We start from the raw sequence: 21,961 nt of genomic DNA on the forward strand, positions 1-21,961 counted from the left end.
TAAATAATATAATAAATAAAAAGAAAACAGATAGAATAAAAAAAAATAGAGCAAGCTAGTGTTAGAGGTCTTTACACACACACACACACACATACAATTGCATAATGAATGAAAAAAATAGAATACAAAAAGATTAGAAAGATAGTTATATATTTTTTTAAGAATAGAATTAGAATAGTGAGTAGAATAGAATAGAAATAGAATTAGAATAGTACGTGTTAAAGTTAGACAAATTAGGAGGAAATGTGTTTAGAAATGACTAGAATGGGGCTAAATTCTAAAAAAAGCTTTATGTCCCCCCCCCCCCCCCTCAAAATTTATTATAAAAATGCTTAAAAATAAATAAATAAAAAAATTAAAACCTGCCAGATTTAAACTTGGAGACAGGGTATTTAATTACCTTGAAAGATCCATAAAAATGACAATGTGTACCGTTCTTCTCTGTCTGTATAAATATAATAAACAAGAACTCACATAGACAGGCATCACATCAGTGGCACTGTGTATGAAAATGGACATGTGGCGTGAGAGTGTGTGAAATGCCAATTGCATGAGTCTCACAATGAATGCATGAGAGTTAGTAGCAGCCATGTAAATAGGAAAGGAAATTAAATATTCATCAAAAGACATATTGGTCAATGAAATGAGGCTCATGTCTGAATTTATTACTTGATAAATTAAACCTATCCTGTACATTTTTAATTTCTGTATTTGAAGAAATTTTAATATTCTAAAACTTCTATATTTTCTATATCTTTATGCTTACCACCTCCTCACATGTTGGCAATACTTTGCCACTCAGAGATAAAGCATTAGCATCTGGGTTATTAGTAATGAAACTATATATATCACACTGCGTGAATTATCTCTCATCTCAACAATGAGAGTCAGTCTGGTTAACACTATCTGCTATTGCTGATAAGGGCTTCCATTATTGTGCATGTGCATGTACACACACACACACACACACACACACACACACACATACACATACATACAACAGTAATCTGTTGTACCAGCAATATAACCAATAATTTTTTTTCCACTGTCAAAATTTCAATTGCGATGATTTGCATATGCCAACCAGTTCACAAGAGAGTACCAGCATTTTTCCTACTTCAAGCACTGAATTAAATTCACTTCATATACAAACTGTAAATCAGTTTAAATGTGATGCATGAAGTAAAGGGCACATGATGAACACGTTCTGCTAAGTATATTGTTTTGCTTGTGGCAAGACAAGGAAGAATAGCAAACATTATTATGACTTTGTTGAGGAAGAAAACAAAAGCCGTTCTGTGAAATGTAAATGTCCCCTAAAATAACCTTTAACTGCTGTATATTAAACACTAATATACAATTAATGGGAGCATGAAATTCATCTCAGGTACACATACTAACAGACACAACGGGGACAACCTGTATGTAAATGCACACAAGCAATTTTTTTTTTTTTTCTAGTTCAAAAGTGTGTGTAGGGATTTTAGAAAACGTGCTTAAGCTATTGTTACTCAAATAATTGTTAAATGGCAGTGGACTGCGTTTTTGTGTAATTTTAGCCAGCAGTACCCAAAATTCTCTAGTGTATTTAGTCCAAATCTACTTTCTAGGTGGACTCATTTCAAAATGAACATGTCTATAATAAAAAAAAAAAAAAAAATCTTGGTTCAGTGAACTGATGACTAAAGATCTGGATCGGTTCTGATTCTTGAATGAATCGTTTGGAGGTTTTAACCAATTGGACAGAAGTCGTTGCTGTTGATGTAATCTGAAATTATTAATTAAAAAAGAATACCTTATAAAGATGACTTTTTCATTTTCTGTGAAAATATATTTAATTAGCCCTTATTTTTAAAAAGTATAACAACAAATAATAGTGTTAAATAGTTTGGGACACGTGCTAAAAGTTCACATGCTGAAAAGCTCATTTAGTTTGCTCTGTTTCAAATTTTGAACTATGATTGGAGCTTTAAGGACAGCAAAGCTTTTTATGTCCAAACTGAAATAAAATTCTATTGTAGACTTATGTCTTATTGGGACTCAGATGCTCCAAGTTTTACTGAGGTATTAAAGCTGTAGTCAATTAATTAAAGAAACTGCGTCGACTACACTTTTGTTGTGTCAAATCATGTGATAAGGCTTGATATTTACTGTCGCTATGGTTACAGGTCACAGTCACATATAGAATTCATACAGTCTGCTACTTTTATGATGTCATGGACTTGAACAGCAGTATTGTAGTCAATTTGGATCGTGTTTTTGACTAGGACAAACAAGATATCTCTTTATTCATTAAAGTAAAACTATAAAAATACATTAATACAGCAACAATTATCAACTTGTTTAATTCCATAAAATGATTTTTCTGAAAAGAATAAAATTTTTCTTTGTTTCTTTTCATCTTTGTGTCACTGCTATCAGTGGGGAAAATGGCAAGAAAGACAACAATAAAAGGTAAAAATAAAAAAATCTGAATGTGTAGCATCTGAATACATTAGAAACTGTATTAACTAGTGTTAAAGTGAAGCATGAATCTTCTATGTGAAAAATGTTACTGTATTTCTGAATATGTCTTTCATTTCATTCTTTACATGGCTATTTCCATCTACGTGTCATGGTTTGAGCCATCACGATGGAAAATGTGGTGGAAAATATAACATAAAAATAAAAGGTAACTCAAATCTCAGTGTTTTATATGAATATATTTCCAGCATGAACTTTTAATTCTGGAAAATCACTGTATTTCTGAGCATATTCTGACCACTCCATTTCTCTCTTTGCATGACTCTTTCCAACTACATGCCATGGTTTGAGCCATGAAAACGATAAGAAAGATGTGACTACAACAAAAGGCAAGTCAAATCTTTGTTTTGCATATGAAAAAAAAAAAGAAAACGTGAGTATCAATCTTGTTTTCTGGAACAATCACTCTTTCTGAGCACAATCTTCTGTTTCTTTCTTTGCATGAGATTTTCCTACTACCGTAAATGACTTGGTTTGAGCCATCACAATGGCAAAAAAGGTAATAAATGTCATGTGACATCAAAAATCTTTATTAACTTGTGTTAAAGTGCAACATAAATCTTTTATTCTGAAAATCTAATGAATTTCCCAATGTTCTTCTCTTTCTTTATTAGCATTACTCTGTCTAACTACATGCCATGGTGTGATCTGCCATAATGACCTGGTAAAGTAAATCATCTGACAGCAATATAAGGAAAGTCCAGTCTGAATGTTTTGTATATGAATACATCAGAAACTGTATTGTATTGTAAACTTTATTGTACATTTTCAATTTCTTTGCATGACTCTTTATGCAACAGTTTGAGCCATCACAATATCAAACATGGTAATACATCAAAACACTGTTCAGTGTTAAACTGCAGCATGATTTTTTTTTTCTGAAGAATTTCTGTATATCTGAACATGTTCTCTGTTTCTTTCTTTGCATTATTCTCTCCATCTAAGCCATCACGATGGCACACTTGGTAAAAAATAAGATATGATATAAATAATATGACAGCAATAAAAGCTAAGTCAAATCTCAAAGTTTGAATACAACAAATAACTATTTTATTCTGAAAAATCTTTATATTTCTTAGTATATTCTTTGTGTATTTCTTTGACTTTTTCTAACTACATTCCACAGTTTGAGTGTTTCAAACAGTGCACAGTTTCTTACATCACAATGGCAAATGTAAGAAAGATGTGACAGCAACAAAAGGCAAGTCCAATCTAAATGTTTTTTATGAGAATACATAAAAAATTATTAACTACCATCTTATATTCTGGAAAATCAGTGCCAAAATTGTGAACATGGTAGGAAAGATGATGTAACAACAAGAAAAAGAAAGCCTGTATTGACTTGTGTTAAACTGTAACATTAATCTTTTTTTTATTATTTAAGGAAATCTTTGCATGTTCTTCTGTTTCTGTGCATGACTCTTGTTAACTACATGACTTAGTTTGAGCAGTCACAATGGCAAAAATGGTGACAACATCAAAAACCTGCATTAGTATTGTATTAAAGTACAACATAAATCTTTTATTCTGAAAATCAATGTATTTCTCAACATGTTCTTCTGTTTCTTTCTTTGAATGCTTCTTTTTTCAACTACATGCCATGGTTTGAGCCATCACAATGGTGAATATGGTAAAAATGATTATCTGACAACATCACACACACAAAAAAAACATGAATCTTTTATCATGGAAAGTCACTCTATTTCTTAATATGTTCATGTGCTTCTTTTCAGTATGACTCTTTCAAATTATATGTCACATTTTGAGCCGTCACGGAGGTATAGTCTAGTAGTTCAGTAGATTTATACTGCAAGAATACTCAGAAGTTTTCTTTACATCATACTTTAAGTATACTACTATTAGGGGTGTAACGGTTCGCTTAAAAAAAAATGAACTGTTCGGTTCACCACACACGGTTTGGCACGCACTGGGACCGCGGTTCAACTTAAATCACAATAGTAAATCAAGGGAACGCAATAGTAATCGTGTGCACCTTTTAGTAAATTGAGGGAACGGATTAGTAAATCGATTTTTTTTTTCTTGCATGTCATGTGCGGGGGTCCGTATAAAACAAACAGGGTTCAGCTAATATAGGTTTCTTTTGATGGATGCGCATTCTGGCTTCCCAGACATTACAACAACAGCAATGAGAGAGAGATAAATAAAAAACCTGGACAAATCATTCACTTTTGTTCAACGTGAATGCTGTATATGAGCAGTCATTTATTCCGTCATCACCCTGGTGGTGATATTGCTAGCTCACAGATGAGATCTGAATAGCACACGTTAATATGTGTTTAAACTAAGTCTAGTTTAAGTCCATTTAAGCTTTGCCAGTTTAAACATTTAAGAGCCAGAGGATGCGAGCTCGCGCGAGCAGTGAGAAGATTTGTGCATGCGCTTATCCAAAGCGCGCAAACCCACGCCTCAGAACAAGCGGAAATATTAAGCCCTCTCTGAAGTATTGTGTTTAAATTGACAAATTCAGACAAAAATTATGTCAAAATGCCCGTCTTGGTAAGTATCCTATAGCAGACGGTAGAAGGTAGGCCTACTGGATCAGTGCATTCTCCTAAAGTGACAGTCTTTACATTAATCGAACAGCAACAACAAAGAAATCACTCACTGCTCTTGATTAAAAAGTTTTTGTAACTTTAATAAAGAATAATATTTAATTTATACAGTCCAATATGCAATGCTGAACCATGCCACTCCTAACTACTATGTCCCTATTTAGGTTTTAATGTGTATATATTTTGTTGTATGAATATCTACAAAACCTCCAAAGAAAGAACAGGGTATCTGCTTGTAAACAAAAACATTTTATTATAGCTTCATGCATTCTTTTTTAAATACTTTAATGTGGGTAACTTCATTAAAAAAAAAAAAGAAAGAAATAACATTTTGAATAAAAAGTTGAAAAAAGACTATGAACTGGATTCAGAATGAGAATCAAAACGTAGATCGATCAACACCCCAAAGCTTGACTGTAATTATTACCTCTTCATCGGTCAATATTTTATTCCATAACATTACAGTTTTGATGATGTTTCACGATCATGTTACATGTGTTAGTATCTGTTGTTTCTTTTTTTCTTCTTTACTTGTTTTTGGAAATTCTGTACAGAAGATGTGTACTAGCGCCCTCTAATGGATAACAATGAAAACACAGATTCTAGGTAAAGTTCAAATATATTTAGACTTTTTATAAGTATAGGTCAAGTATACTTAAATGTTATTTTAAGCATATTTCTGAGAAGTACATAAAGCCCATTTCTGAGAAGAATATACAAAGTAAACTAAAAGCATACTTTCCTATTTTTAGGATACTAATAGCACACTTGAGTAAACTTCTTTTTTGTAAGGGTTATCTCGACAATGCACATAAAAGCAAGTAGAGACAGTCTGGTCTTCCCTATTGCTATCTCTGCTATCGCTTATGAGGACTTCCATACTTCCATTATCACACATGTGCACACACACACACAAAACAGTATCAGATCAGTTGTTTGGCAAATGGTTTGTTTAATAAATCAATTTATGTTGTACCAGCAATAAAAACCATAAAGTCACATTAAAACAGAAGGAAAAGATCACATTGTGATTCAAATCCAAGTGAAATGGACTATCAAAAAAGAAAAAAACATAGGGTGGAGACTTCATTGTATCAATCAGTAGTTGAAAGATCAGCTGAATGTGAGCTTGCGATCATTTTGAAAGAAAAGGTTTAAGATTAGTCAATTGACAGGAGAAGTCTGGCATACATCATCAGAAAGGTCTGGCATTTCGTGGAAGATGAAGTCATCATGACATATTCATTAAAAAAGAAAGGCATTTACAAAAAAAGATAAGGGGAATTTTCATTTCATGAAGTAGTTTTTCGTTTTTTCCTTAAAGGAGGGTCATATGTGTGATGTAACCGACATGCAATATGCTATGAAAAATAGAACAATGAGTCATTTAAATATTAGATCATTTCCACTGTTTATGACGAGGCAAGGTCAGTTCAGGCTTTTCTTTATTAGCACCAATAACAAACAGGACGCTTTTCACCTCAGGCATGATTATCCCAGTGCTTCATTAAAATAGTGATGTTCTCTATTAGCATACTATGACATGAGAAAGTACTGGTCTAAAACAAGAAAAAAGTAAGTGGGAATCCTCTAAAGACAACAGCTTTGAGGCATTAAGGTTAAAGTTTTCCACAGAAACAGTTTCTCAGGACAGCAGGATGCAACTCTTTACAGCTAGATGTTGTGGTTGCACTAAAACCAGTGTGAATCATCTGTGATTTATGCGAAACCAAATACATACTCTGTCAAGCTCAAAGTTAAAAATTAGGAAAGGGGTTTCAGTTAGACAAGGCTTCATGCATCATCATAACACTCCTGGTAACAAACATGAGTCTGTTTAGGGTTGGTTGGGGAGATGGAGTCATTCTACTGCTGTTTACAAGCAAAACAATGATCAAGCCTTTTATATATGCCCGTCTGTGCTTTCATTGGCTACACATTCTAACTTGAAAGAGCATCATGTCTTGTTTTCTCAACTCACATCATCTGGTAGGCTTTTCCAAACAGGTGAATTATTCACAATTATGCCACACCAGAAAAATTTAACACTTGTCACACAAGATGGTTTGATCTCTACAACTGGAATTTTCTTCAAAAGCCACCAATCACGCACATCCAAACAGTCTAGCCAAGAACAAAACTCTCTTGCAAAAGAAGAGAACAAGGGTGGGAAAATTACCTTCACCTCAGGCTGTTTTCACAATACTTGTAACTGTGATGTTATTTATGACAAATTGTGCCATATTTCATCAAGATTGTGCAAGGAAACAGAGCTTTATTCACACAAACTAAAATTAAACCAAAACCAGATCTTGACTCCAAGGCCACACATTTTTTCCAACAATGTAGGCTAAAAGAGTAGGCTCCCCTGGTTCATATGCTGTAATGTTTTCAATATAACTTGAAATAACTTGAGCAAATAAAATACAGTGAACCAAACATCAGTGTGCCCACATCTGAGTCACCATTGGAACTTGACTGAAGTACAAAGCCTATTTACATAATAAATAATAGTTTAGCATTAGTTTAGCAAATATGAAAATATTATTGAATATTTTGAATTGTGCCGAATGAGAGAGGTGTTATACACGAGCACAATGCTCCATTTCACAAACAGTTGAGTGCGCAAGCCTTTAAAGTATATGCCTTTGGCAGTGAGAGAAGCGTTCTGAATCAGCACATGGTCACTGTCTAGTGGGTTTTGTTTTCAAGTGCGCAACTCATGGCATTTTCTGTTCTTCAGCGGGCGGTTATCAAAAAAGGGTTGCATTACTGTGGGTTCATTACTGGATTGAGGGTGAAATTCACTACATTTTTTAAATAATACTGTTTTCTCATTAACATGTCACTCCAGGTTTGACACCAATGAAATCAAATGTCATTGGTTATCATGAGTATTATGACAATTCATCACTGCTGTCAATTCCCCTGCAGCTCATCATGACATATCATATTTAAATATAAATAATTACGACTTTCAGTGACTTTTTCAGTGAACAGCTTCACAGACAGTTTCTCTCTGTTTGCACAAAAATATCATACAGCATTATAATCAGGGTTGCAAAAAGGTGAAACGTTTCCAGTAAATTTAAGAAACATTACAGATATTCTGGAAACTTTCCAGGATTTTTATTTTTTATTATTTTTTGTGTGTGAATATTCCTGGGATTTCTGGAAAGTTTCCAGAAATTTACCAGAAATCTTTCACCCCTTTGCCACCCTACTTAGAATACATTACATAATTCAAATGGACTAGCCTACATTTACTATATTATTGTAGTAAAAGTGATGTTTTTTTTTTTCTTTTCATCAGCTGTCCAATTTCACTATAATTGCATTGGGAAGGGCTGCGCAATCATTCTTCAAATTTTCGATATTTGTGCTTCATGGAAGAAAGTAAGTCAGCTTTGGAACAACATGGTTGTGAATTGGTGACAATTTTCACAATCTTTAATTTCTTTCTCTACAAAGCTCACAGACTTTTCTCATACGGAGAAAATTAAATCTTTATACACTTATAAGAAAAAAGACTGAGGGAAAGCGCAAGAAAATAGAGAGAGTGAGACAGATGAAGGCTGCCAGAGAAAGGGTAACCTTGTCACAATGGATGAGCAGAGGGGAGGTAACCTTGACAACTGCAAATTGTGTGCAGGGATGAAGGCAGGAGCTGTATGCATGAGCGGCATTGACAGAATGACCTCAAACACGAGCAGAGATGAGATTATGAGGCCAGCAGGTGAAAAACACCAATACACCAGCACAGCCATGTGTGTGTGTGTGTGGATGAAAGAGAGAGAATGAGCAATAGAGAAATGAGCACACACACTTCATTTATGTAGCCCATAAACACCTCACAGACAGCAGATGAGCACATTTATCAAAGCACACTGAAAGAACAAAGAGCCTGTGAGAGAGCTGTCCTCACTCTGTCCACCCAGGATCGATAGGCCAATAGACTGAGGAAGAGGATGTGCTTTTAAAACATGACATCCGAGGCCAAGCATTGAGGCTGCCTGTACGGTCATGACAGTTTTTGACTCCTTTTCAGTGCCAAGTAAAAGAGGCATTAGAGGTGGCAGAGTGAACAGTGTATTTTTGTTCTAGAGAAAGTGACGTAATAAAATAAAAGTCATTACTTACTCATCTTCCTGCCAATCTAAACCCCTATGTTTTTATTTATTTAATTACTCAGGCACCACTTAACACAGTTAATTTGAAAGAAACATGGCAAAAAAAATTATTAATGATTTAAAACATTCACAGTCAATAAGAATCTTGCCTTTAAAAAAAAAAAAAAAAAAAAAAAAAACCTGCGCATTTAAAGCTGCAGATGATATAACTTAAGCATCCATTGGTGTGTAAATGCTAATACAGTTAATATTATAGTTAACATTCTTTGAGAACAAGCATCAATCTGGGATTACTTATATCTTTCTAATCATTGACACACAGGTGATAACTTTTATTTCATATCACGTGATGCTCTAACCTAGGGCTGTAGCTATCGAATATTTTAGTAATCGAGTATTCTACCAAAAATTCCATCGATTAATCGAGTAATCGGATAAAATGTGTTTTTGCTTAATTATATTGACGCGATATTGATGTGCGCATGCGCAGTAAACCCGGGTAGGAAAATCTGATGGGTAGGATAAAATGTCAGGACATTGGACTTTTATTTTGATGGGTTGACGTACCTTTACAGTTTTGTGTATGTGATGTGTTAGCTTTACTTAAATCAAACGGTCAAATGCTCATGAAGTGACTGTCAGAGCGGTTCTGGAGATGTTGTTCATGTGTTCACGTCCTTATTTAGTGAGTCAGCAGACGCTGAAATTAACGCGAGCTTCACGCGCGCTTCAGTGTGTGCTGGTGACACACTGGCTGCATGGCACCAGAATCTTGACTGGCGCGCTGCTGCTGCTGTAGGTGACATAGAAGGAGGCCGCCGACAGACCAGGCTCTTGTCTTCACGACAACAATTTCAACTTTTTTTTTTACACACCTACACCTTCATGTTAAGCATAAATATAAAGCCTACTCATAAATGACACCGTCAACTGTATTGACGGCAAAATAGACTATGTTTGACAGGTGGAATATTTGAAAATCGATAATTATTTATTATTTTTTTTAATTACATTTATATTTGAATTTATGTCAACCTATAGACTTTCAAACATCAAAATGTCATGAATTAATATGTATGTGTGTACAAAATGACATATAAACATATTTTCTATTCTATTTTGCATGTAAACACTTACAACACGCTTGCGTGTCGCGTGAAAAATAGGCTCTATTTCTACCATACACGCATTTGCGCGTCTCACGCAGGGAGTCTGCAAGCTCTAACTTGTTAACATGGGAGCCGAATTAAAAACTGACACGCCATGCAGCTGAGACGCTTAGGCATCCAGTGTGTCACCTCGCTGATAAAGGAAGTCGCGCTTCTGCTCTATTCATTAACACAGACACGCAGAACATGCAGGATTCATATTTAAATAGACTGTTCAGGCTTAATATTTACAGATAATAGTCCATATCGTGATTTGATTTAAGTGCAATGACCTATTTTTTATTAATTCATTAAAAATTTGGCAAATTCCGTGCCATTCCACGTTAAACTGTAAATTCCGTTTATATGACTGGATTCCACGATTCCCTCCGCATTTTCTGCATCGCCGAAATCATAGGGTCCTAGTTGTGCTATGCCAGCTCTATCTTGCAATGGACACACGCCACAACGTTCTCTTTACGTTTGCCCGCGCCCTCAAATCAAAATACTGCTGACTTCTTGCAGTCTATGCTTGCAGTATGCGATTGGCGCATTGTCACATAAAAAAAAAATCATTGCGAAAGAACCTGACGTGAAACTTAAAATAAATTAAAAGAGGCTTTTTCATTTTTTGTAATCGAGTTACTCGAGGAATCGTTTCAGCCCTACTCTAACCCATAACTTTAGTTACTAACCCAGAACTACAACCACAACAGCACACTAGCTTTACCATGTTAAAGCTTCTAGAACATCTCTAAACAATATATATATATATATATATATATATATATATATATATATATATATATTTATATATATATAGAACGGTATACAATGAAGTCCTGGTTTTAATTTATTTATTTATTTTAATGGACAGGCTCTACTCTAAGAGTGATTTAAAACGGCAAAATGTTCTTGTTCAGAGAGGTCTGCAAATAACAAATGAACCAAAAGCCAACCAAAAGCCATCAAAACAGCTATTTAACAATTATTTTAATGTACAAGAATAAGTAACACAGCCAGCAGGATCTCACTGCAGAGGTTCTCGCCCTCCTTCCTCCCATTTCCTGCCTTCGACTCCATGCAGGGATTCATGTGTCAGTAATTAAGCGTAGCTTGAAAAGTGCTTCATAATGAAAGTGAGGGAGGGGAGAAAAGGATGTTCTAGAGAGGTTAAGGTCAAAGAGGCAGAGAGCTGAGGCCCATTTAGCCTTACAGGGAAGGGGTGGTGCAGTGTGTGTGTGTGTGTGTGTGTGTGTGTGCGTGCGCATGTGTCTATTTGTGATTTGGACGTCTTGTAAATAGCTGTCAGCAGGAAAATAAAACGGAGTGGAGGATGTTCCTAATTACTCTTTCTGTCTCGGAAAGCGATGATTTTTGCACTCCACAAACATCTCTGTCTTTGTGTAGGTGTCTTGATTGCTGCTAAATCCTCCACCTATCGGAATTCGAACTGCGGATGTAATCTAGGGCTGCAACTAACGATTATTTTGATAATCGATTAATCTGTCGATTATTTTTACGATTAATCGGTTTATGTACTTATATTTTAGTTTTTTCCATTTTTCCCCCAAAGTAAATTATTAATAAAGGGTCTTTATCATTCAGCATAGATTTTTAAGAGATTTTAATAATTTTGCATTGTCATATCCTCATCACAAATATACCTGGAGTTGTTTTATTATGTGTTAGTGATCCCTTGTCAAACTCTTCTGCAATCAAAACACTGACCCATACTCTAGCAAATTTCACAAGATTTCAAATAATGTTTTCACCGTGGCAGTCCTTAGAGCTCCTAAAGTAGTTTAACATCCCGAACAAAGCTTATTAAGGAATCTTTCAGAACATATTTTCACGAAGAATAAGGATAAAACAGAATAAGATTGCAGTGCGTTGTATTTTATTATTTACTGGGAAACAGCTTTATAGCTTATGCTGTGAAATTGTAAACAATCCTTCGAATAAAGTGCCAATGGCATGAAACCTAAATGGAACTCACAATTTAAAGTAAAATCCATCAGAAGGTTGTCCAGAAAAAACGGACACACAAAAAACCTGCTGTGTGAAAAAGAGCAGTGAATACTTAGGGGAAAAAAAGTGCATTTCAAATATCTTTAAACATTTACCTCTCTCGTTCAGTCATAATTAGGCTGCACGACTGAATTATGAACTGGTAAACGACAAACTGATCACAGAACATGTTTGTAAAGCTTTAAATGTTAACTGTTAAAAAGCAATGTTATCAGCTTTTACAACTAAACATTTGCAAACAACATTGTACTGGAGAATCTGCACAAATAAAAGGCTTAGGGGCCGTTCACATATCGCGCCTAAAACGCTAGGCGCACCCATAGACTGTGCGCACCGCTTTCTCCTTCTTTCCAAAGCGCTCGTGCAGAAGCGCCCCTGAGGCGTCTGCCTTTGCTAAGCAACCATGACGTGCTCTCTCCTAGAAGACGCGGAAATTTCAGCAAAGGATAAATGGATTTGCAGCTCTAAAAATCGCTTGCAGTAGCTCTGCTACTAAATTTATTTCAAAATGGGAATCCATATACAGCTATGATCAGCTGTTCCTTCATCTTGGCTGAGCTTTTAACGTTGTTACGGGAAAGGATGAAGCTGATTATTTAGTTCTTGTCACATGACCCGCGGTGCGCTTGCTGCATTCTGAAAAGTTGAAATGTTTTTAACTCGATGCGGTGTGCACGCGCCTGGAAAAACGGGTGCGTCGCGACCGCGTCGCTTCCATTATGAGCTTCCTACACTGGAAATAACGAACATGAGCGCGCAAAAGACGCGATATGTGAACGGTCCCTTAAACAGTTCAGTAGTGCAGAGTTTACAGGTTAATCTTCTTTTTTGAAGGCTCAAAATAAAGTACTCCTGCTGAATGCTGCAGAGACGCCGTTCGGGAAGCACGTGACATAAAACGAGGCCAGCTATTGGCTATTCGCTACTTCTCCTATTGTACTGGCTGAGTAAATCCTCCGGTGGCTCATTACTGCCACACTTTGGTCACCGCAGATCTGAAATATGCACGAAATAAGCCGCTTACGGCAAATAAATTATTTAGCAACGAATCGATGACTAAATTAGTTGACAACTATTTTAATAATCGATTTTAATCGATTAAATCGATTCGTTGTTTCAGCTCTAATGTAATCCATATGCTACTGATCATAAGTTTGGAATTATTAAGATTTTTTTTTTTTTTTTTATGTTTTTGAAAGAAGTCTTTAAAAGGCTGCATCTATTTGATCAAAAAATCAGTAAAAATTGCGAAAGAATATTAGTTCAATTCAATTTGTAATATTTCAAATGCTTTTATGGTATTTTAGATTTTAAAAATATAATAGATAAAATAAAATAAAAAAATCTTAATGATTACAAACTGACTGGTAGTTTACATGAGCCTTAAAACGCAAATTAAATCAACAGTCTCTCCATTTCAATTTAATTTACCATGAAATGTTCTTACTTAAACCACCATGTTGTTGATAGGAAGATTAAAGAAGACATTGAGGAAAAGACGCAACTGCCATTAGCAAGGCTCATTTCCTACCATCTGCATATCAACTGCCTTTAGCTTGTTCATCCCAGGTGGTTAAAGCATAAGTGTGACACAGAACAATCTCCACCCCAATCACAACAATAATCAACCATGCATCTATAAAAACAAAAACACTGTCTGGAACAAAGCAAAGCTCCTCCGAACATACACACATTCAATACGCTCCAAGACACAGCTGATCGATCAGTTCACCTCTCTCCCTTGTGTGATTAACGGCTGGAAAACTAATTAGGTTTTACAACGAAAGCCTTTAAATTAGTGCTTCCTGCTTACACATCCTTGATGATGAAGGTCATTTGTTTTTGTTTTTGCATTTATGAAAGCTTTGAATTTCTCACATGAAAACAGGGAACAAGTCAGAAATGTCAGAGGAATGGAACCATCCTAAATAGTTAATGGAAAAATAAATAAATAAAAGAACAATGGAAAAGAGAAAAAAAAAATCAGTTTGGATTTCGCTTACTTTTAAGAAAAAAATCCTCAAGTGCTTATTAGTATCTGAAAAACTCATGTGGTGGAACCTATATACAGAAACAAACAAAACAGTAAATGATATCATCATTGCAAACCCCTGCAGACACTCATGACTGCGTGTCAAGGTCAATAAATCTCTTGAAATATTAACCTTTTCATGTCAAGGTAAGGTTAGTTGATACACGACCATTTAAAAGTGCTGACCAAAGCTACATTTATTTGATTACAACTACTATAAAAACATTTTTATACATCATTTTAATATTCTGATTTGGTGCCATAATTTTTTTTTATTTTAAACAATATATATGGTTTCAATGTTGTCCTGCTTAACTTTTTTTGGAACACGGTTATTTAAACTAGAAATCTTTTGTAACATTATAAATGTCGCATTCTCTATTCTAATTCTATTCTCTACTCTATAAAATTTTTTATAAAAATTGAAAAAAGGTAACACTAGCATCTTTAATCTTTTTGTATTCTATCTTTTTCTTTGATTTATTATACAGTTAACAAAATCAAATGGCCTCTAACACTAGCTTTCGCTATTCTTTTTCTATTCTATTTGTTTTATTTTTATATATAAAAATAAAAAAACGTTAAGCTAACTGAGACTTGTTCTAGCACTTGCTATCTTTGCTCTCTTGTCTATTTTGATTGCTTCCATTGTCCTCATTTGTAAGTCACTTTGGATAAATGCGTCGGATAAATGCGTCTGATAAATGACTAAATATAATGGGTTCAATGTCATTTTTGATCGATTCAATGTGTCCTTATCGAATAAAAATATAAATTTCATACTTTTGTATAGCAGTACATATATTGGAATAAAATATTTAAGATGTGTACACTCACATTTACTTAAGGTGAAAAAAAAGAATATTAAAATATTTAGTTTTTAAATTGAAATATACCGTATATATTTTTTAAAAGTTTTTAAATTGGTTTTTCAAAACCAGAAGAAACTGCCATAAATTACAAAATTTTACACATCTGTCATCCTGACATTACTGGATAACCCTTTATTAAAAGAAATCAAAATATACAAGTCTCTTACCAAGTGTATCTTTGAGATTTTTCACCAGAGAGCCTTTCTTTAGACTGTTCTTGCGTTCGACGTAGTTGGAAGGGACATAGCCTGTTCTGTTGGATGCATTTCGTACTCGCCACCACGTTTTTGAATCATCCAGGAGCCACAAGCGCTCATTTTTCCTAATGTCAAGTTCCTGGTCTTGTTGTGCCGTATAGTCCCACTTGGCAATAACAATCGCCTCATCTGACATCTTTCATGGATTCTCTCTGAAATATAAAAAAAGACAAATTTAGAATCCTTGTCTATCCCAAAACACAAAGTACAAAAAAAAGTGTGTACATGCCATAAAACAGCAGATTGTTATGAGTCAAGATGAATAAATTTTTAATAAGCTAAAGGAGATCCTGGACTCCTGAGAACCCATGTAGTTAGCCTCTCTAGACGCTGAGCAGCAACCGCAGGAGAAACAGGACGGATCTAGAGCCCAGTTACCCCTGAGGTTAAGCTGGTTTCTGAACGAACAGCTCTTAATGTGGGAGTCTCTCTCTCTCTCTCTCTCTCTCTCTCACACACACACATACACAACACAAGGGCTACATTTACACACACCCCACTAACAGCAGCCTTGGCCCTCAAACAGCTTTAAAAGCCTCCCCTTTTCACCTCCCCATCTTAAACACAGTAAATTATTCAGCAGATACACTGAAGAAGGAAAAAAGAAAGACATATTGAAAAAAATAAGAAAGTGAATATTTGTGTGTCAGAATATTAATAAATGAATGAAACAAATCCATGTGAACTTACTGAGCAAACCACATAAGCAGGTTTAAAAAAAAAAAAAAGATAATATCGCACAACATGGCTACAAGTAAAAGAAAGAGAAAACAAGAGACAAATGAAAAATGATGACAGAGAGAAAAATGAAAATCCTGTCATCATTTACTCACTCTCATGTCATTCTGATTTTTGTCAGTCTATGCATAAACAAAATATTCAAGCTTCAAAAAGCACATGAAAAGGCATCATTAAAGCTATCCATATGTGAATGAAGCACAAACATGCATGCATAATAACACAAGGAAAAAAACTCACTGGTTCTTGAGCATCAAGCACGACTATATAATAAATCACTGACAAGTTTGAGAGTAAGTAAATGACCATTTTCCTTTTGGGGTAATCTGTATTTGTGGCTGTTAAGTAAAGGACTTAAAAATATATTACACAATAGATTTCATAAAGTGTTATATAACCTAAAATAATAGCGTTATATTTTTTGTACATTTATCTTTGATGTAAGGATTCTTGTATTGTAAAAAATGAATGTTCACATGACAGTTTACATTAAACTATCTTCTGCTGTTAAAAATGTATAATTACCACAAGAGCATTAAAAAAAACACTTTTTCTTATCCTAGATTGAATCTTTGCAAAGAATGAGAAAATAATATTTAATTTGTATTTTTCTATATGCTGCTGTATGCAGAATTTCGCAAACATTCGTATTGTTAAATCACCAGAGACTGAATTTTATACCATTTTCACTAAGACGTGCATTTATTGGATTCATGATTCAGCTCAAAGCATTTTTAACCGTCGTTTGTTGAAGCTCCATGAATGGAAACACGGCATAATTCAAGTTTCTAGGTTAATAAATTAGCTTTTGCAAAAAAACTAATGTTTTGCAATGATCATAATGCTGTCTTGAATAAGCATGCACTTCTCTCTGATGATTATTAAGTAGCAAATCATGCTACAAGGAGTCATGGTCCATGACTTCACTATAAGCCTATTGGCCTAAACTTCCTCTTTCAATGAAACATAAACACAAGACAGAAATCTATGCTTGTTTTTAGCTACTTCATGTGATGAAAAGCACTCATGAAACCTCCCTCTGTGTGTGTGTGTGTGTGTGTGTGTGTGTGTGTGTGTGTGTGTGTGTGTGTGTGTGTGTGTGTGTGTGATTGAGTGCAAGTAAGAGTGTGAGGGAGTGTGTCAGTAAAAGAGGCTATGATTGTGCTGTGACAGTGCCGTTTCCTGCTCCAGGGACACTCAGTATGTTGCCATCCAATCACTCTGACAGCTGCCACACACAAACACAGTTTGTGCCGGTCAGCAGAGGACAAAGAACACTTCATGATACTATACACAAACACTGGCCACTTTATCGTTAAACAGCCCCCTGCACACTTTATCAGTGACAGCAGGCTCCATTATTCATACTGCAAGCACAAATTGATGAAAAGCAAGTGCATTTAAATGTGTTTAAATAGTGCTCGTATCACCACAAATCACAGTTTTTTTTTTTTTACTTATCTTAGATTTTAATATGAAATGACAGCTTGCAAATAGCAGCAAGCCTCAGGTATGGCTATAATCCACTACTTTAGAAGCTTAGGAGCAAACAAACACAGAAGTCATCATTCAAACTGCTGCCAGATCTCCACATTCCACTCTCTCGTCCCCAGTGGAGTAGGGAAACTTGTCAACTCACAGATAAAGCTGTAACGTGTGTCATAACTGGCTGATATAATTACAGTGACTGCCTGACGGCAAGCATTTTAAACAGCAAGGGATAAAATCTCCTCTGCAATAAACATGCAGGTCTCCTCCTAGATCTTTCCATTACTTGTCATAAAAATATTCATAAAAATAATCTTTCCAAACACATGGGGTCTGGTTAAACAGAGGACATTTAGTGCTTACAAATGCAACATTATATTCATTACTTAAAGGGATACTGACAATCTTGACATTAATCACTTACCCCCATGTCGTTCCAAAACCCATAAAAGCTTAGTTTGTCTTCAGAATACAATTTAAGTTATTTTGGCTGAAAACCGGGAGGCTTGTGACTGTCCCATTGACTGCCAACTAAATTGCACTGTCAAGGTTCAGAATAGTGCTTTTGCCATCAGTGGTTCTACCGTAACATTATGAAGTGACAAGAAATACTTTTTGTACACGAAGAAAACAAAAATAACAACTTTATTCAACAATTCGTCTCTCCGCATCACCGTAGCGCCATTTTGGAGAACATCCGCTGGAAGCAAGCAGCATATGCTCTTCTGTGTCAGCCACGCTGTATTGATGCACTGTTTTCCTTCAAATCACAGAATAGCATACGCTGCTTGCGTCCAGCAGATATTCTCCAAAATGGCACAAAGGTGATGCGGAGAGACACAGAGGAGACGAATTTTTGAATAAAATCATTATTTTTGTTTTCTTTGCGTACAAAAAGCATTCTTATCACTTCATAAAATTCAGATTGAACCACTGATGGCAAAAGCTCTATTCTGAAGATGTTTTTCATAGTTTTCTGGACCTTGACAGTGCAATTTACTTGGAAGTCAATGGGACAGTCACAAGCCTCCCAGTTTTCATCCAAAATATCTTAAATTGTGTTCAGAAGACAAAATAAGCTTTTACGGGTTCGGTACATGACTAATGATAAAATTCTCATTTTAGGGTGGAGTAACTCTTTAACCATGGTGCTAAACTCATACAGCCACATTGTGCAAATTCATAATCTGGTTATGCAACATGTTTATGAATTCAAAATCCAATTTATAAAAGCATTCATATTGAGATGGAGTGGTTAAAAATAAATCTCCATAACCACTAAATATAGTGCTAATGACTGACTAAGAATAAGCACATGATTTCAAATGATATTACTACACAAATACCATGACCATCAGTGAACACACATGCTTCAGTGAATCATGGCTGAAACTATACTGAATAATCCCTGTCAATGTTAGGAAATGCATTTGTGGGTGGGTATGCTTCGTATTTTCTTTAAGTACTTAAATAATTTTATATATATATATATATATATATATATATATATATATATATATATATATATATATATATATATATATATATATATATACAACCCGAATTCCGGAAAAGTTTTTTAGATTTTAATAAAATGAAAACTAAAAGACTTTCAAATCACATGAGCCAATATTTTATTCACAATAGAACATAGATAACATAGCAAATGTTTAAACTGAGAAAGTTTACAATTTTATGCACAAAATGAGCTCATTTCAATTTTGATTTCTGCTACAGGTCTCAAAATAGTTGGGACGGGGCATGTTTACCATGGTGTAGCATCTCCTTTTCTTTTCAAAACAGTTTGAAGACGTCTGGGCATTGAGGCTATGAGTTGCTGGAGTTTTGCTGTTGGAATTTGGTCCCATTCTTGCCTTATATAGATTTCCAGCTGCTGAAGAGTTCGTTGTCGTCTTTGACGTATTTTTTCGTTTAATGATGCACCAAATGTTCTCTATAGGTGAAAGATCTGGACTGCAGGCAGGCCAGGTTAGCACCCGGACTCTTCTACGACGAAGCCATGCTGTTGTTATAGCTGCAGTATGTGGTTTTGCATTGTCCTGCTGAAATAAACAAGGCCTTCCCTGAAATAGACGTTGTTTGGAGGGAAGCATATGTTGCTCTAAAACCTTTATATACCTTTCAGCATTCACAGAGCCTTCCAAAACATGCAAGCTGCCCATACCGTATGCACTTATGCACCCCCATACCATCAGAGATGCTGGCTTTTGAACTGAACGCTGATAACATGCTGGAAGGTCTCCCTCCTCTTTAGCCCGGAGGACACGGCGTCCGTGATTTCCAACAAGAATGTCAAATTTGGACTCGTCTGACCATAAAACACTATTCCACTTTGAAATAGTCCATTTTAAATGAGCCTTGGCCCACAGGACACGACGGCGCTTCTGGACCATGTTCACATATGGCTTCCTTTTTGCATGATAGAGCTTTAGTTGGCATCTGCTGATGGCACGGCGGATTGTGTTTACCGACAGTGGTTTCTGAAAGTATTCCTGGGCCCATTTAGTAATGTCATTGACACAATCATGCCGATGAGTGATGCAGTGTCGTCTGAGAGCCCGAAGACCACGGGCATCCAATAAAGGTCTCCGGCCTTGTCCCTTACGCACAGAGATTTCTCCAGTTTCTCTGAATCTTTTGATGATGTTATGCACTGTAGATGATGAGATTTGCAAAGCCTTTGCAATTTGACGTTGAGGAACATTGTTTTTAAAGTTTTCCACAATTTTTTTACGCAGTCTTTCACAGATTGGAGAGCCTCTGCCCATCTTTACTTCTGAGAGACTCTGCTTCTCTAAGACAAAGCTTTTATAGCTAATCATGTTACAGACCTGATATCAATTAACTTAATTAATCACTAGATGTTCTCCCAGCTGAATCTTTTCAAAACTGCTTGCTTTTTTAGCCATTTGTTGCCCCCGTGCCAACTTTTTTGAGACCTGTAGCAGGCATTAAATTTTAAATGAGCTAATTAAGTGGATAAAAGTGTAAAATTTCTCAGTTTAAACATTTGCTACGTTATCTATGTTCTATTGTGAATAAAATATTGGCTCATGTGATTTGAAATTCCTTTAGTTTTCAAAATTTGGGGGAGGGGGGTATAGAAAACGAAGTATAGAAAAATGAGAAAATGTAGTGCATACCTATATTTAGCAAAATACTACAGTTATTTATTTTTCTCGCTAACTAACAAACTATGAAAATGAGCAGTGTCCCATTTCAGGGACAACATCCTTGACTTTAAAGGTTGAAGGCAACAAAGTTTGAATCAGTGAATCATTCTTAACCTAATGTTTGATAACAATGTTTGTACCAAAAGTATTGTGGCTAAAATAATTAAACAGCAGATTATTGCTTTTCCAGTCAAGTATTTTTGGATGCTGACATATCTGTGCACCACTGATGCATTACGCTAGTATCTTCCTAATTTATCCAGTAGTGGATCAAGAGATGCTATGGGAGCTTTGGTTTCACTCTCGTTTCCAGCAGATGTCCTTTAAAGTGGCAGCTGGAAGATGAAATCAACTGAGCTGAACAACTCAAGAGCACTTGAATTTCCTCTAACAAAAGGGTCTGCCAATCCCAGAGCTTCAGAAATCAAAGAAGCTCTTCAACAAAGGACCTTGGGCATCTCATTCTCCTCTAAACACCTGTTCTCGTATCTATGCCATTATAGTGCAAAACTGCTATCACAATAAATCACTTTACCTTGAACTAGGGGTGTAACGGTACGTGTATTCGTACCGGACCGTTTCGGTACAGGGCTTTCGTTACGGTGCAAGTGTGTACCAAATGACCGAATGCAATATTTTGTGGAAGTCTCCGCGGTCTGCGCAAATCCCGCCCTGCAGCTGATTCTAAGGCCGGTGACACACTGGTTGCGTGGCGTGAGCGTGGCGTTTCTGCTGCGTGTCAGTTGTGTGACGGCTGCTTCGCGTTTTCTGTGTCTTTAAACACCAGAATCGTGACTGACGCGGCGCTGGCGCGCTGCTGCTACTGTAGGTGACATAGAGGGAGACCGCCGACAGATCAGGATTTTGTCTTTACGACAACAATATCTATACTTCATGTTGAGCATAAATATAAAGCCTACTGATAAAGGACACCGTCAACAGTATTGACGGCAAAATAGACTATGTTTGACAGGT

At 35.6% G+C, this 21,961-nt stretch overlaps 1 protein-coding gene across 1 annotated transcript in view; it reads right to left on the reverse strand.

The window, feature by feature from the left end:
- nck2b (NCK adaptor protein 2b) overlaps window positions 1–21,961 on the reverse strand; it is a 50,822-nt gene that overhangs the window by 6,299 nt on the left and 22,562 nt on the right. Inside the window, exon 2 of the mRNA XM_059571378.1 lies at window positions 15,477–15,718. Coding sequence (XP_059427361.1) covers window positions 15,477–15,702 — 226 coding nt within the window. The 5' untranslated portion in view covers window positions 15,703–15,718. The remainder of the gene's footprint in view (window positions 1–15,476; window positions 15,719–21,961) is intronic.

The sequence above is a fragment of the Carassius carassius genome, chromosome 17 (assembly GCF_963082965.1).
Source record: "Carassius carassius chromosome 17, fCarCar2.1, whole genome shotgun sequence".
Classification (NCBI taxonomy): Eukaryota; Metazoa; Chordata; class Actinopteri; order Cypriniformes; family Cyprinidae; genus Carassius; species Carassius carassius.